The sequence below is a fragment of the Camelina sativa genome, chromosome 7, assembly GCF_000633955.1.
Source record: "Camelina sativa cultivar DH55 chromosome 7, Cs, whole genome shotgun sequence".
Classification (NCBI taxonomy): domain Eukaryota; kingdom Viridiplantae; phylum Streptophyta; class Magnoliopsida; order Brassicales; family Brassicaceae; genus Camelina; species Camelina sativa.
Genome location: NC_025691.1, coordinates 27797615 through 27815557, shown reverse-complemented (window position 1 = coordinate 27815557; position 17943 = coordinate 27797615). Strand labels below are relative to the sequence as shown.

General features: G+C 33.4%; 2 protein-coding genes across 3 annotated transcripts; both read left to right on the top strand.

Moving 5' to 3' along the window:
• On the top strand, positions 7708 to 11118 carry LOC104705000 (transcription factor bHLH66-like). The gene is made up of 6 exons (XM_010420993.1): positions 7708 to 8090; positions 8167 to 8337; positions 8475 to 8538; positions 9530 to 9600; positions 9986 to 10042; positions 10372 to 11118. Exons 1-6 carry the CDS (start codon positions 7794 to 7796, stop codon positions 10777 to 10779), a joined length of 1068 nt encoding a protein of 355 aa, XP_010419295.1. The 5' UTR covers positions 7708 to 7793; the 3' UTR covers positions 10780 to 11118.
• Positions 14243 to 16706, top strand: LOC104702943 (F-box/kelch-repeat protein At1g64840-like). Of its 2 annotated transcripts, none has more exons than XM_010418873.2 (3): positions 14243 to 14486; positions 14668 to 14817; positions 15061 to 16706. In XM_010418873.2, exon 3 carries the CDS (start codon positions 15111 to 15113, stop codon positions 16272 to 16274), a length of 1164 nt encoding a protein of 387 aa, XP_010417175.1. In that variant the 5' UTR covers positions 14243 to 14486; positions 14668 to 14817; positions 15061 to 15110; the 3' UTR covers positions 16275 to 16706. The 2 variants fall into 2 exon arrangements, with proteins under 2 accessions (XP_010417175.1, XP_010417173.1); XM_010418871.2 differs by having other exon boundaries at positions 14615 to 14817.

The following is a 17943-nucleotide window of genomic DNA, read 5'->3' as shown; positions in this document are numbered from 1 at the left end:
CTTTCCAAGCCGTGGGACAATTCTTCCACCCCCAATGCATACAGTCAATGCTACCAATCATCCCTGGAAATCCACGCTGTTCATTCTGATAGAGTAGTCTTTCTAGGTCCTGCGGTGTAGGACGTCTTAGGTATTCATTTCCAAACACTTGGATGATGCCAGCGGTAAACTCGTGCAAACATTTCCGAANGATAGTACGCCAAATTGTACTCCCTTCCGTTGACAACGTAGTTGACTTCGGGAGCTTTACCGGTTATTATGTCATCAAAAACATTAGATCGATCAAGAATATTAAGATCGTTCATAGTACCTGGAGCTCCAAAAAAGGCATGCCATATCCAGAGGTCATACGAAGCTACCGCTTCCAACACAATTGTAGGTTTTTCGGTTGATCGTGAATACATGTCTTTCCAAGCTGTGGGACAATTCTTCCACCCCCAATGCATACAGTCAATGCTACCAATCATCCCTGGAAATCCACGCTGTTCATTATGATAGAGTAGTCTTTCTAGGTCCTGCGGTGTAGGACGTCTTAGGTATTCATCTCCAAACATTTGGATGATGCCAGCGGTAAACTCGTGCAAACATTTTCGAGCTGTCGAAGCACCAATTCGTACATACTCGTCAACACTGTCAGACGAACTACCATATGCCAATTGACGAATTGCTGTAGTACATTTTTGTATGAGTGAAAGACCAGCCCGTCCGGTTGCATCCTGGGTTTGGCGGAAATATTCGATTTCGGTAGAGAGACGTTGCACAATTCGCATGAACAATGGCTTGTGCATGCGAAACCGTCGCCGGAATAAATATTCTGGAAATGTTGGAGTGTCACTAAAATAATCATTCCAAAGATTATTGTGGCCTTCTTCCCGGTTTCGCTCGATAAAAATCCTTTCGTTTGGCTGGTTTGGTTCCGGAATAATATGCGAAACATCATAAATGTTTTCTAAATAGGCATCAAAATTATCACCATCATCTCCTTGGTAGTGATAATGATCATCATCTGCTTGGTAGTGATAATGGTTTGAAGATGATCCCATTTCAAGAGAAAAGAAAAGAAAGGAAGAAATAACTTTTATTAAAGAGAAAGGAAGAGAAAGGAAGAAATAACTTGTGAATATTTTGCTGCTTTGATATTGTTCGGTGTGAATGTTTTCTTGCTTTGATATTGTTTGGTGTGAATGTTTTGTTGCATATATATAATGGAAGACTAGTGCCCGTGATATTAAAATTCGGTGTTCCATTATGGTGTAACCCGTGAGCCTCAATAAAACAAAACAACGTACATATCAAAACAAAACATCAAGTACCCGTGAGATAGCAAAACAAAACAACATACATAGCATAACAAAACAACAAGTACCCGTGAGCCTCAAACCGTAGCAACAAGTACATATCATAGAGAAAGTCATTACAACTCCTCCATTACAGCCACATCCCACCACTTGTGAATATGCATCTCTCCATCATCGACATTTGGACATGTGAAGAACCTGCAATAAGTGAAAGAGTTATATTGATTTACAAGAAGAAGCAGATTAGACTTAATAGAACAAATGTTAAAAAGAAATCACAATCTGATTAAGTGAGTTAATACAAAAGCCGAGTTATATTGATTTAGTTTAAAACATGGAATACAAATCAAACAAACAAGAAATACAAATCAAACAGGAAATACAAGAAAAACAAACAACAAACACATAGTTAATATCAGAAATACTGGGAAACTATCTTGTTCATGATAATTTCTTCACTCGCATTCATAGGTTCCTTTTTGGCTAAGAGAGTGTCTAGGATGACCAGCTTCTGTAGTTTCTCCTTTTCAGCCAATTTTTCTTTCTTGACATCCCACATGCTCTTATACTCAGCAAGAGTCTTCACGTTTGTGGACTGAGCATTGTTCCTCTTCGCTGGTTTCCTCTTTGTTGCAGACTAATCGATAACCCTATATCGATAACTCTATTTCGATAATCGATAACCCTATTTCGATAATAATCGATAACCCTATTTCGATAAACAGCGATAATCAGCGAACCTATAATCAGCGATATCTCAAATTGTATGAAGAAAAAATACCTTATTTCGGACGATTGAACCGCCGGACAAGCTTCGGGAGAGACAGAAGATCGTCGCGGCTTGAAATCTACGATGGTCGTCTCGTCTCGGCTTTGGAAGACACAGAACTTCGGGAGTGAAGATCGGACCAGCTTCCGGAGAGAAGATCGGCTACGAGAATTCTTCGAGAACTTCTGGAGAGAAGATCGGATCGCCTTCGGAAGACACAGAAGATCGGATCGCCGTCGAGATAGAAGAGAGAAGTCGCAAAGTTTCTCTCAAAAAATTGTTTTGTGTTTACCCTAGACAAATTCTTCTTCCAATCAGAAACAACCACGTGGCCAAGTCGATGGATGAAAAACGTCTCCTTTAAAAATACGTTTCTTTATTAATGAGCCATTTTCATTTATTTTAAAAACAAAAATCATGGGGGACAGCCCAAAAAGACGCCAATGCACATGGTCTTATATAGCAAAACCAAGCACCAATGGTTGGAAAACGATTGTAAACAATTATTGGACATCAAATTTCTAAATTCATGGTTTAGTTAGATTAAAATAAACCTCAAACAGTTGGATCTAACTAAAAACCTTTTTAAAGTTTTTTTTTTACAAATTCAAGAATTACATAGAATTTGTTTACACCAGAATATCAAGAAACTCAAAACATACAAAAATAATAACTCATTTTTAGTTATGACTTTTTTTTAGAATAAATAAATATGAAAATAAATACAGCAATAAAAAAAGATATATATATTAAATACACACATATACTAATATCTAACAATACTCAATTTTTAAGTTCGAGTATTGGATAATTGGAGAACGAAGTGAAATTCCTTGTGCATGGTTTCAACATTAAGAGCTGTCTCCTAGTTATCAAGTTTTAAGTTTCAACATTAGACTTTGTCATTAATATGAAAACCATGGAGAAAATGCATGAATTATATTTCATCCATCTTTTTTTTCTTTTTTCTGTGCACCTATCCATCTAAAAACTTCTCAGTACCCTTCAAAATTGTTTAAATTAATAATAGTAATTTCGCCATTTGTGCACAAAATCATATAATCGAGTTAAAATCTAGAATTAATATGTATATTAAGCACGAACAAAATCACTTATTATTAGTTGATTTTGAATCAAGAATCAAATCCGTAACAAAAAAATTGACTACTATATACAAAACAATATGAAAACAAATAATGAAAGATTTGTCCAATTGACGAAAAACAATGGTTGATGAATGGTAAGAGACTGCAGTATCGAAACTAAACATAAACAACTGTTAGATATTCAATTGACTCATGACAGCCGAAGTTTATGAAGAAGAGAGAAAAAACGAGCTATGATTATTATTATTTATTAAAGTTCAGTTTCCATTTAATCGATGGATAAGAAAGAAAGTCTACTCTCAAGTCTCAAGTCTCATCCTCGCTTGCATTAGACATTGATATTTTATTTTTAAAGTATAATCACCGAATTATTAGGTGAAATTAACGAATACCCTAAGAAGTTGTGGAAGTGTAATGCTCTCTATTCGATCAGTCTAAGTAATTTCATTAGTATGTATTGTATGGAAAAAATAACAACTTATCTACATGGCAATTCGGATATCGATAACAAAACTATATAGTAGACCAAGTTAAATGGAAGTTTTTATACATATGTTTAAATTTTTTTGTACATAAACGACCTTTGGGGTTTTGTTAGTTCAGTACACGCTTTAATACTATTTACAAGTTTAAACTACATAATTAAATTGAGCTGAAAGTATATAAGTTGACTTTACTCAAAAGATAATTTATGTTGATGCAACGATTTTTTTGTACTGTCAGTTTCTACTTCTTTCTCACGTTCATATAGTTTGATTCATACGCTTAAAAAATTAATTCCTTCTATATTACACAATTTCTACAATATTTTTCAATTTATATATTTTCGTTCTTTTGTAAAATTAGGTAGCTGATATATAAAAATACCATCGTTTTTTTTCATTTTTTTGTCAAAACTATTGTTCGTTTATGTATATGTTTATTTAAAAGAAATATGACACTAAAATTATATCTTTTTTTGTAAAAACACTAAAATTATATCTTTTTTGTTAAAACACTAAAATTATATTTTTTTTGTAAAAACACTAAAATTATATTTGATAAGAGTTTATATGTGGGGTAAATAATATATGTATATAGTATATATATTATATAAAAATACCATCGTTTTTTTCATTTTGTTTTGTCAAAACTATTGTTCGTTTATGTATATGTTTATTTGAAAGAAATATGACACTAAAATTATATCTTTTTTTGTAAAAACACTAAAATTATATTTGATAAGAGTTTATATGTGGGGTAAATAATAAATGTATATAGTATATATGTTATATATACATGAAAGATATCAAAAGTTTAAAGCATCATTTTGTATAAAACGAAAGGTAAACCAACATCTGACATCATATACCCATTACACGTAAATGAAGAAGAACATCATATCATGTGCATATATCACTATTTCTTCGAATAAATTTATCAAACCACTAAAAAAATTCTTGGTTTAGTTTTGACGAAGAAACAAAGAGATTTATTCGGTATATATATATTTTCTCACAGAGACATCCACACGGAACGGGAACTTCGTTAAAAACATTGACTTTTATATATATCTTATTTTGTACATTTAATCCTTGGCTATTATTCTTTCACGCAGAGACGTTTTCAATCACAGTCTGTGGTATTCCTAAACTAATAATCATGCTTCTTCAAAGGTTTTAATACTCGGTCGTTAAGAGGTAGATATATTGCATTTACTTAGATTTTTAATATTTACGGAGTTCACCTTATCAAACCCAAAATTCAGTGGAGCATCTATTAGGATAAAAAAACATTATTTTCTATAGTTTTATTTTGCTTTATGCATAAACTGTAAATTAACAAAATTAGTATATTAACTATTTTATGTGGTATATGCATGCGGATTGAGGTGTAAAGGAAGAAATGACAAAGACGTATACCAATATATACTTATCTCTACTCTCTAGATGAGTGTTATTTTGTTCAGAAGAATGTGATAAAACATATTTTATGACTTCCATTTACTTTATTAAGAACAAACAAAGATAATTACATTTGTTTAAGTACTTCCCTCTTGAAAATAATCATATTAGTTCATACTGTATATTTTATCTCTCTCTCTCTATAGCTTTGTTTGGTAGTACATTAATTATTTGACCAACATTTGCAGTTAATAAATGAGTGTAATTAAAGCCCATCTTTCTCTCCTTGTGAGTTTGTGCAAACACAGAATGTCCCATGTGCTTAATCACGCAGAATAGTTTATTAAAACTAATCCCACTTTTCTTGTTGACGTACGACTTGTCCCATGTAAATATATGGCCTACATAGTTTCATAAATACTTTCATATACCGGAAAACAAAAGTTATATCAGTATATGTTACATTAACTGCACCATTAGTTTCCTCACAAAACAATTTATGTTTCAAGATTGTTTAAATTTCTAGCAAAACCTAAAAGAACTATGGGTGTTTTTGTTCATATAGTGTAATGATACAATAAGATAAATAAACTCTTTGTTTTTCTTTTTTTAAAATGACTAATTAATCGCAAAAGATTGTGTTCTAAATTTGAAAGAACCGTGAAAGTTTAAGGCTTTTAGTTAATGTGAGATTATACGAACCACAACGAAATATAGAAATATGTCACTTTTGAGTGATACAAAACTATGACATTCTATCTATTAACGGAAAATAAAGTTTTATCATTTTGAAACCTATAACTCGGATAGTGGGAAAGTGGACACGCCAACACAAAGACGTACGTGTCTCTTAGATTGTTGGAATATATAACTTAAAAAGCTCGATATGTATACGCATATATATGCAATACACACATGCACATACGTAGACATACATGAACGTAGATGAGCTCATATATATACATGTTTGTTTAATATTGGTTAAAAAATTCCAACAATCGTGACTTGGGAATATTATTTAGTGAACTTGATTCCACGGTGCGAACCAATACATACATATATGCATGAGTGGCTGACATAAGAGTGTGCATAACATGAGAAGATACATGCACACAGTCACACATATGTACTTGTATAATAAGTACATATATATGTGACACATGCTTTCAAGAATTAAGAATTTTGCTATCTATATATTTGTTTCATTAAATCTTGTTCATGTTGTAGCAATGGAAAAGAAAAACAATATTTCTGACTACAAATTAAAATATAAACCTTGAAACCCTAAATTAATTAGTGGATTCGAAGAGAAGAAGTGTCAAACATCCAGACACAAAATTAGAGTTTCAAATATGACAGTTAAATAATTTATCCAAAAAAGAGTATTTATATATATATATATAGATATATATATATATATATATATATATATGGTGTGCTGTGACACAATCATATAAAGAATATATAGTTTGAAGCTATTGAAAAAAAAAAAAAAAGAAAGAAGAAGAATATCATTTAAATATCAGTTATAAAGAATTAAAAAAAAAAGTTCCAAGTCGTGATTGATACGGAATTTCATTTAAAAAAATTATCATCAAATTTTGTGATTATTAATCTCAAATACGAATATCGGCTTTGGGATAGGATGTTTGTGATCTTGGGATAACGCAAAAACAGTAGAATTTCGAGAGAGCACTAGCATCGATCATTGATGAATTGTCATCGTGGAAAAATTATAACAACATTTATAGTATATATATAGTACGAATGAATTGACGAGTATATTTTACCGTTGGGTGACGTAGGTGGTTCAGGACTGGTTACGGGTAGGCAGCGACCAATGACCATCTCTTGAATTCGATGATTTCGATCTATCGAAGAGTATAGTTTGGCTAGCTGGATCATTCTCCTTAAAATGATGGGCTTCCTAATAAACATCGTTAGATCGAGTGGAATTTTCAATGGATAAGTAGGCTTGATCTTGGCACGATTCTAAATTTCTTATAGGTCTTTACGTTCCGGCTGACTGGTTTGAACAATTTAAATCCCACCTAAAATAAGTAGTTTTCTTAGGGTAAACTTTTGAGTGAATATATAATATCCAAGTTTAGCTTCTTGGTTTGATCAAATCTTTAATTGGACAAGTATCCTCTTTTGTGTTTGGTTTCACCTGGAACTGTCCGCGTAACGCCTTGCTTAAGTGGAGAGTTTCTAGGCATTCTGACTTGATGACGACATTCATATCAAAGGTTCTTTTACTGATTGAAAGAAAGAAAAACGGTGAAGTAATTAAGTTTGTATCTGAAAAAAGTATATAAAGCAAATATAATCCAAACTCTTTAGATAACAATAGCAATAATTAAATGTACATACATTAAGATGTAAAAAAAAAGGAATGATTAGGTTTTGGAGTAAAGAGAAACAAAACTCTAGACGGAAACGAAATTAAAGAGGCGAAGATAATCATTGTTTCATCATCACACCATATAATACTATCATATGGGTTGCTAACCACAATATTAAAAGTATATAAAATGTTTTCCTTTTTCCTTTTAAAACATCACCAAAAAAAATGATATTTATAATTAAACCCTACATTAAAAAAATATATATATATCTACAACAATTCTTCTTTATAATAATTAAGCCAAACCTCAACATTTCCAACCTATTCCCCCAAAAAAAAAAAAAAAAAAGAAGAAGAAGAAGAAGAAGGAGCCCATCATCATTCACCATCATGATGAACTCTTCTCTTCTAACCCCTTCTTCTTCATCCTCATCCCATATCCAAACTCAGGCCACCACTACTTTTGACCATGAAGACTTCCTCGATCAAATCTTTTCCTCCGCCCCATGGCCATCCGTCGTCGACGATGCTCATCCTCCTCTTCCTTCCGATAGCTTCCACGGCCACGACGTCGACTCAAGAAATCAGCAGATCATGATGATGCCTTTGACTGATGGCTCCTCCGTCCACGCTCTTTACAATGGCTTCGCCGCCTCAGGATCTCTTCCTAACTTTCATATCCCTCAGGTATATATAGTCTCTCTATCTATTTCTTATAACTTTAAACTTTTTTTTTTTGTAACTGATGATGAAATCTATATAGGGATCGGGAGGTGGATTGATGAACCAAGAAAGACAAACGCAAACGCCATCGCAACCGCAGGCAAGAGCGTCTACAGCTACTGGTGGTACGGTGGCGGCTCCGCCGCAGAGTAGGACTAAAGTCCGAGCTAGGAGAGGTCAAGCAACTGATCCTCACAGTATCGCCGAAAGGGTTAGTTTTTTTATTTTCCATTTTTATTTGATTATGTTTGGTGCATTAATTTGTAACAGTTACCGAGAAAGGTGTCGAAATTGAAAATTTCTATAGGTTTTTTGAGTATTTTTCTGAAAATTGTTATAATGGGGCAGTTACGAAGAGAGAGAATTGCGGAAAGGATGAAAGCTCTTCAAGAACTCGTCCCAAACGGCNAAGGTTTTTTTTTTTTTTTTTTTTTCACTTTCATTTTAGTTTCATAAATTAAGATTTATTTGGTTGTAAATGGATAATATATTTTTTAAACGTCATTTTCATCATTTTAATCATCATTATCAACTCTGGATTTGTATGATCCATAATTGCATCTAGAACCTAGAATTGAAATAAAGTATAAAAAAAATGATCAGGAACTTTCGTCCAGTGGTTTAAGAGATACTGGTTTTTAAGCTGCCAACTACAACTTTTAGGAGTTAATATTTATTGACCAAAAACTAAGAGTAGGTTTATAAGCAAATTCATGTGTTTTGTTTTACTAATATAATTGGTGGTTGTTTAGTTCATATATATAGAGATGGAGTAGTATACAATAAAACCTCTATAAATTAATAATGTTGGAACCATGAAATTCTATTAATTTATAGGGATTTTAATTTATCGATAAATTAATAATTATTAATTTATAAAGAGACTTTCCTAATTTAGTTAAAAAAATTTAAAAATAAGATTTAATCATTATTATTATTAGTTTTATAAAATCAATTAAAATAAAAATAAAAATTATTATGTTTTGAAGATAGTACTCAAAGATTTTTATATAGTAAAAATATTAAAAATGAACTCTAATAAAAATTAATGTGTATATATACACATATATTTAGATAACTTATGTAATTATTAATTTTTATTATTGTTGGGACCATATATTTACAAAGGATTTTCAAAAAAATTATTATCTTATTATATTATCGAATTATGTCAAAAATGACACTAGTCCCAACTTGGAACCGAATAAATTTATTAATTTATAGAGATTATTAATTTACCGAGTATTAATTTATAGAGGTTCTACTGTATATCATCAATCAAATGATTAAACACTGATTAGCTAATTAATTGGGCTACAATAATAAAGTTAACTAATGCAGTAATAAATGGATTAAGATCTCAGTTCTGACAGATTTTTATACTATTTGTTTGATATATAATTGACAGACAGACAAGGCATCGATGCTCGATGAGATTATAGATTATGTCAAGTTTTTACAACTCCAAGTCAAGGTGAATCTCGCTCTCTCTCATATCTTTTACAGTTATTTTTTTTATTATACAATAGGGTAAATTTTTTTACAAAGTACATTTTGTTTTTATTTTATTCACTTCAGTATTGATGGAAGATTCTTTCTTTGCCTTTTAGTTGACATATCAAACAAAAAGAAAAGCTGACATATTATTAGTACCATCTCTACATAACATTTAATCAAATATGGGCCTCTGCCACTAAAATTCCTTATGCTCCCTCTCAAAATTTTATATAATTAATTAATAATTTTCTGGATTTTATGACATATACACAGGTTATATACTGTATATATATATTTAAGATTAAAAAGTGGTGGACCAGTGGACTTCATAATTCTGTAATGAATTTAATTATGCATTTTAGGTACTGAGCATGAGCAGATTGGGAGGAGCTGCTTCAGTTTCTTCTCAAATCTCTGAGGTATTTCATTTTACTATCTCTACTCTTTTTTTTTTTTTTTTTTTTTTTTTTGTAATTTCCAATAAACATTTTAGGCAATGGATAAAATTAAGAAATTATACAAGTTATGTTAATTAGATAAAGTATCATGCAAGACGTTCAAAACAAAATATATGTAAAAAAGTTTCCAGAAAAAAAAAAGTATATATATATATATAATTCTAAAATTCTAAAACATAGCACAAAAAAAAAAACAGAGCACGCGTGCCGACTTTTATCACTTAGGGTTTCACTTTCTTGTCTTTTCGCTTTCAAAAATGATTTTTTTTTCTCTTTTTATATTTATTCAGGCAGGTGGATCCCACGGTAATGCAACCTCCGCCATGGCCGGCGGTAGCCAGACGGCCGGAAACTCTAACGATAGCATTACGATGACGGAGCATCAAGTGGCGAAGTTAATGGAAGAAGACATGGGCTCAGCCATGCAATACCTTCAAGGGAAAGGTCTCTGTCTCATGCCAATCTCTTTAGCAACTGCCATCTCAACCGCCACTTGTCACACCACCCGTAACCCTTTGATCCCTGGAGCTGCTGACGTCGGAGGTCCTTCTTCTCCCAATCTTTCTAACATGACCATACAGTCCACGAATACAACAATGGGTAACGGTAACGGGAAGTTAAAAGGTAACGGTAACGGCGTGATCGAGGGGTCGTCGTCTATTGCCGTTAAAGAGGCAGTATCCGTTTCGAAGCCGTAATAACGGCCGTTTACTTTTGGGGTTAGGCAGAGAAGATACCAAAAAAAAAAAAACAGAGATAGTGGGATGAAGTGGGGAGATAAAGTCAAAGTCTACGAAGAATGAGGTTTAGTAAGTTGTTTGATGTGTTCTTTGAACGACGCAGCAGTTGTCGTAGAGTTTTGGTTATTTTAACTACTACTACTACTATAAAACCACTCAAAGGGACATTTCTTTTCCTCGTTTTCTAAATATGTTTGCAATGTTTCTATTTTATATGAATAAAGTTGATTTCTGTTTATCCAAAGGCTATTTGGCTAGGAGAAAAAAGTTATACACTTTTTTTTGGGTTTTTAATCAGCTAGGTTAATGTCGTCTCTAAAATCTCAAAATATATTGAATACAAGACTTTTGATATGAAAACTATTATTTGTGGCTAACTCTATATGCTTAAGTACATGTATGATCGATTTCGAGTTTGCATGAGTATAAAGTAAATAACATACAAGCTTTGTTAACGGGGTTCGGTTTTTCCTACATCACCGGGATCTAGTCCAGAACAAACACTACTATGCCTATCATTTTTTTCTAGCTGAATAAACCATCAAAAGATCTATCTATCTTGTTGATGGAGCGACACTACACATTTTATGTGCATCTCTCGAAACTACTTTGAAATATGCAAGTTGTGATTTTTAGATTCCGACTTCTTCATGAGCAAGCATGGCAGAACCGGAAAACAAGAAGAAGACATCATCAACATCGTCGACAATACCAGACTGGTCTCAACTATCTGAAGAGCTATTGCCTCGTATCTCGACGCAGCTAGAGGAGAACTGTTTCGATGTAGTTCATGCTCGAATGGTAAGATTGATAATTATTTTTAATACAAAATTTAAACAATTTAAAGTTTAGATTCTCTTTAAAAGATTTAAAATTTGTCATTTTCCAATGGTATGGTAGAACCCCAATAATAAATTTTTGGTTTTTGAGAATTAATAAATATTATTTGAAAATTATAATATTTTAAAGAAAAATTATTTTGTTTGAATTTCAAAATATTTTTTATTTTATAGAACTTAAAAATTATTGCATTTCATAAAATGTAAACAACATGACGTAAAAGCATCTAAAATATAGATATACAAATCATAAACGAAACAAAACGATTAGTTATAATCCTGAGTTGTGTCAAATATTTCTCATATATTCTCAATCAAATTAGCTTTCAATTGTTGATATATTATTTGATCATGGACTCGATTTCGAATGTGCATCATGTTACCAAGATTTAAAGGCATATCTATAGAATACGTGAAATCCACTTGTGAAGTTCTGTTTGATTCTGTTTGTGCGACTTTGATACATCAATCAAAGAGTACTTATCTCGTTCGTCTTCTACTATAATACTGTAAAATATGATACATGCTCTTATAATCTTTCCTATTTTTACCTTATCTCAAATAAAAGTTGGATTTCAACAATAACAAATCTAGCTTCCAAAAATTCAAAAGCACGATCGACATCTTTGCATATAACTTTTTGATGTATAGCAAATAAGATGTTTTCGGACCTTGTGGAATTGAAATCAGTTAGATAAAAGTTGCTCATTTCGAATAAATATCATTTGTGAGATCGTATGCCAAATGATACTCGTGTCTGTTGACACTGTAATTCACTTTTGGAACTCGACTTTGTAATATATCATCAAAAACTGGTGAACGATCAAAAATATTGATATTGTTTAAGGTACCTGGAGGTAAAAAAAAAGTGTGTCATATCTAGAGATCTTGTGAAGCTACAATCTCTAAAATGATTGTTAGTTTTCCAGATTCATATGTATATTATTCTTTCTAAGCGATGGGCCAATTGTTCCACTCCCAATGCATACACTCGATGCTTCCTATCATCCCGGGAAATCCGCGTATCTCTATAATATCGAGTAGTCGTTGAAGATATTCTGGTGTGAGTCTTCTTAGGTACTCATCTCTGAATAAATATATGATTTTTTCAACAAAATGTTCCAAGCATGAAATCACAATTTGGCGAAAGCACTATGATTGCATGCTTGAAACACTCTGTTGAAGGAATTATATATTTGTTCGAAGATGAGTACCTAAGAAGACCTACACCAGAAGATCTTCAATGACTACTCAATATTGGAGAGATAAACATATTTCCTGTGATGATAGGAAACATCGATTGTATGCATTGGAAGTGGAATAATTGCTCCACCGCTTGGAAATGACAATATACATGTGGATTTGGAAAACCAACAATCATTTTAGAGGTTGTACCTTCACAAGATCTCTAGATATGACACATTTTTTTTTGGACCTCCAGGTACCTTAAACGATATCAATATTTTTTATCGCTCACCAGCTTTTGATGATATATTACAAAGTCAAGCTCCAAAAGTGAATTAAATTGTCAAAAGACACAAGTATCATTTGACATACTATCTCACAGTTGATATATATTCGAAACGAGCAACTTTTATCATATCGGTTTCAATTCCACAAATTTTTAGAGCATCTTTATTTGCTACACATCAAGAAGCTGTCTATAAAGATGTGGAACATGTTTTTGGAGTTTGGCAAGTTCAATTCGCTATTGTAGAAAACAAAGCTCTTATTTGGGATAAGATAAAATTGGAAAGATTATGACAGCATCTATCATATTTTAAAGACGAACGAGATGTGTATACTTAGTTTGATGTATCAAAATTCATACAAACAGAATTTCACAAGTGAATTTCATGTATTCTACAAATATACTTTCAAATCTCGGTAATATGATGTGCATTCGAAATGGAGTTCGTGATCAAACAATACATTAACAATTGGAAGCTGATTTGGTTGAGCATATATAAAACAAATCAAGATTACAATTAATTGTTTTTCTGTTTATGATTTATATATCTATTTTTAATATGTTTATGTAATATTGTTTAGAATTTTAAGAAATACAATATTTTTTAAGTTTTATAAAATATTTTTGAACTTAAACAAAATAAATTTATTTAAAATATTATAATCAAAAATAATATTTTTTAAAACCCCAAATTTACAAATATGGTTCTACCATTAGAGGAATACAAATTTTAAGAACTTTAAAAGAGATTTTTAACTTTATAATTTCAAAGTTTATATAAAAAAAATAGTTGTAAATACCCCGTTACCATTTAGAGAAGTGGTCTAAAAGGACTAAAAATACAAACATTTTGAAACAAAGTAATGAAGTATAAGGAGTGCCATAGCACATTTTCACCATTGCTCCATGTCATATATCGAAGTTATGTCGTAATCAAATTTCGTTGTGGTGACAATCCCCTCAAAAACGTCATCGTCATCACGGTTTTATCCGAAATTAACCCAAAGTCTCAACCGGCACCACTTGATTTTAACCGGACCAATTCCTTCGGTTATTCCCCGAATTAAATAAAGCCTCTACACTAAACAGAGGCTTGCTGGTTTCGCCTCAACTACCCCAGCAGAGAGGAGAGAGCGTCTGCGTCTTCACCACAGTAGTAGTCCACCACACAGTCAGCCAAACTTCACAATCGACAGTACCAAAATTGCTTCTCTTTTTTTTTTTTTTTGGTTCAACAAAGGCAGAAGCGATTCCATATCTGTATGCTCAATTTCTCATAGCTTTAATCAGAATCACTCCCTCTTCTCTTCATTCAGAGACCTTCCGGCTCCAACTCTTTCATCGCAGTTACGACGGTACGGCCTATCTCTTCTTATCTCTGCGATTTTGCTGTATAGAGTGTAAAAAAAAAAACATCAGCTGTTCTGTGGATAAAAACCCTTTAAAAATATAAAAAAAAAAAAGTTGTAATTTTTCATTTCAGTCTTCATCAGCAAACCAAACCCTAAAGCAGTAAGCTTTTGTCTTCATCATCAGCAAATATGGCAGAACCTGCAACGGAAAAGACGAAGAAAATATCATCTTTTTCCCTCACAGCCAAAGCGTCTTCCACAATAAGCCAAACCCTAAGCGTCCCTCACAATTTCTCTAAGCACTGATCTCAAATTCAGCTCCAACTTCTTTACGGTACGAGCTATCACTTTAATCTTCGTTCGGTGTATGAATATGATGTTTGGGTTTTCTTTTCTAATAATGAACTGCGAATTTGCTGTAAAAGAAGGGTTAGAATCAATTCTATCTTCTCTGTTCCCTAAACCCTAAAATAAAGTTGTAATTTTTATTTTAAATCTCGCAAATTGCAGCAGTTTCTATCATCTTAAATCTTCTCTGTTCCTAAACCTTAAACCAAAGTTGTGATTTTTATTTCAGATTTCGAAATTGTAGCAGCAATTAAGTTCCTGTCTTCATCAGCAGCAAACATGGCAGAACCCGAAACCAAGAAGAAGACATCAACACCATCATCGATAATGTCAGACTGGTCTCAGCTCCCTGAAGAGCTACTCTACCTTATCTCCACCCATCTAGAAGAGGAGAACTGTTTCGATGTTGTTCATGCTCGCTCTGTTTGCACCTCGTGGCGATCCGCATTTCCCTTTCCTTCTTCCCTATTATGGCCGAGTTACTCTCTTCCCTCATTTGGCAAGTTCCCTTTAGAAAGCAAAGACTTGTGCACCCTCCAGAAGATTCCTTTGTTCCTCTTTAGAGTCAAAACTCCTCTTGATAGTGATGCTGCTGAGTATTTTCTGGGAGGGATAGGCCGAGATGAGTCAGAGGAGAATCATATGGAGCTTCTTCCATCTCTCCTTCAGTGCTCAGTGAAAGTCAAGATTCCAGGATCTGATCCTACCTTGTTGAACATGCTCGACTGCCAGATCATCCCTCTGGGACATCAGTACAGAATGATCGGTTGGAATCTTAGTAGTATGGCTATTCTTCCGCTAAACAAGGAGGACAAAAGAGGACAATTTGTTGTCCTTCTTAACACCTCTAGATATTTGCTCGTGTTAACAAGTGTCGAAATGAGATGGAAGCGGCTTGAAGGCGTTCCAACTTCTTATTGCACGGGTTTAATTACTTTTAAAGGCAGGTTTTATGCAAACTTTCTATCGAAACAAATTGTCGTTATTGATCCTTATTCGCTAGAGGTGACTCTTCTATTCCCCTCGCCTCAAGAGATAGCACCCTATCTGGTTCTATCTGGCAATGATGAACTTTTCCTGGTTGAGGTAAGGTTCCCACCTTTTGGTGTTTCGGATATCAGTCGATTTACATGTAGAGTGTGTAGGCTAGATGAGGAGGCTGGTACATGGGCTGAGGTCAACGATTTGGGAGACTGTGTATTCTTTATTTGCCAACTGGGAAATGTCTCTATCTCAGCTAAGGAGCTTCCCTATGGTTGTGGTTTAACCGGGAACTCGATTTTGTGCACCCATATGCCAAGCAATGTAACTTTCGCCTTTAAATATGGAGTACATACAGGAAACGCTGAAGACGATCTCAATTGTTGGAGATACTCAAGGGAGAATCCTGTGGTGAAACTCAACACTTCCTTTCCGGTCATGACTCTCCGGGTTGAACGCTAGGCCAGAAAATATACATACTCGATCTGTAGCAGATGTGCTCTGGCCTCTAACCTGTGGTGTGCCAACTAACCTTAATGGTAACTTTGATAAGGCATTCTTGTTAGTGGAAGAAGTCTACTGTAGTTAGGCATTCTTGGGATTTCTTAGTTTGTTTGGAAGAACTATAATTCAGTTATGCTCTTGTTATCAAATTTGTTGCAAGCAAAGAAACAATGTCGTCCTTGTCCACTATGCCATACCCTCACATTAACAGCTTCTATTCCTGCTTTTGACTCTGTTCAGAGCCTTTTGATCGTTATGGTTAGTGACTATGGGTACTACATTCTGGTTTTCAAAGTAGAGACCTGCGTTGTTGCGTTGTCTATGTGTAAAATTTTGTAGACATCTTCATGTTTAACACTTCTGCTTTAGTTTGTGGGAAAAAATTTCTTACTTTTCTCACTTAAATTAGAGCAGTGGTTACCTAAAATTAATGTTACCAGGCTCCGTGTTCTTTCATCGATGTGGAGTTTGAACCAATCACTTTAACCTCACAACCTATCACACAAATTGAAAGAACAGTAACACAAATTGTAGCCGAAACGAAGGACAAGACATCAACATCTGTTGCAGAAGCAAAGAATTGTGCACCCCTCGAGAAGGTCCCTTTATTCCTGCTCTTCATGCTGATGCTGTTGAGTCGTTGCCATATTTTCTTGGAGGAATAGGTAAAGATCAGTCAAATTATCATTTGGAGCTTCCATCTCCCCTTCTGTTCAGTGAAAGTGAAGATGCTAGGATCTGATCCAACCTTGATGAACATGCTGGTCTACCAAATCATCATCCCTCTGAGCCATCAGTACAGAATGATTGGTTGCATCACTACAGATCTTTCTGGTTATTTTACTTGAGTTCACTGCTAATTTTGAGATCTTCAAACTTTATTTCATCTTGTTGCATTTTACATATTGCAGAGTGAAACACAGCTTGATGGAACTGTTCGTTGTGACTACCCATTTTGGTAATACACCTTGTGCTGCTTTAAGTGTTTAGGTTCTCTACCAACCTATTGCATGTCTTATAGACCCATTTTTGTGGCACCAGAGCAGGCAGCAGCTAACGAGGCTATATAAGAGAATTGGACAAAGGTGTTGAAGCTTTTCGGACAATTTGACACTGTCCGCAACTGAAACATCAAGCCACAATGCAGAAACTCTTTTCTTGGTCACATGGATGGAACTGGCGCTTGATGACAGACGATATGGACCAAATATTATGTATGTAGATAACAAAGAGGAAAAGTGGAAAACTTTATTGCTATTAACCGGTTAGTTCCTGAAGACTCTCTCTGCCTATAAACTTTCTCAATAAAGTATTGGAGCTCATATCATCGCATATTCCCGCATAATCTGCTCTGTTTTACAATCTCCGCAAGTAGTGTATATTTTGTTGTAACTACTAGATAGATTTCAGTTTCTAGTTGACTAGCTCTTGTATATATATCATCGCAATCTCTCAATAAGACATACAAAAATTCACGCATCTGATTCTCTTTATAAAGCAATGTAAAAATTTGCCTTGAACGAGTCTTTTATTTTCTCAACGGTTAGGTAAGCTTTTCCAACTTTTTTACATATTATGCCGATATCATCTTTACAATGTTCTTGAATAAGAATATAGCTTTTAAGAA

What these genes read in the sequence shown, in the direction of transcription:
- LOC104702943 (XM_010418873.2), top strand. Translation starts at nt 15,111, where the DNA reads ATGGCAGAACCCGAAACCAAGAAGAAGACATCAACACCATCATCGATA.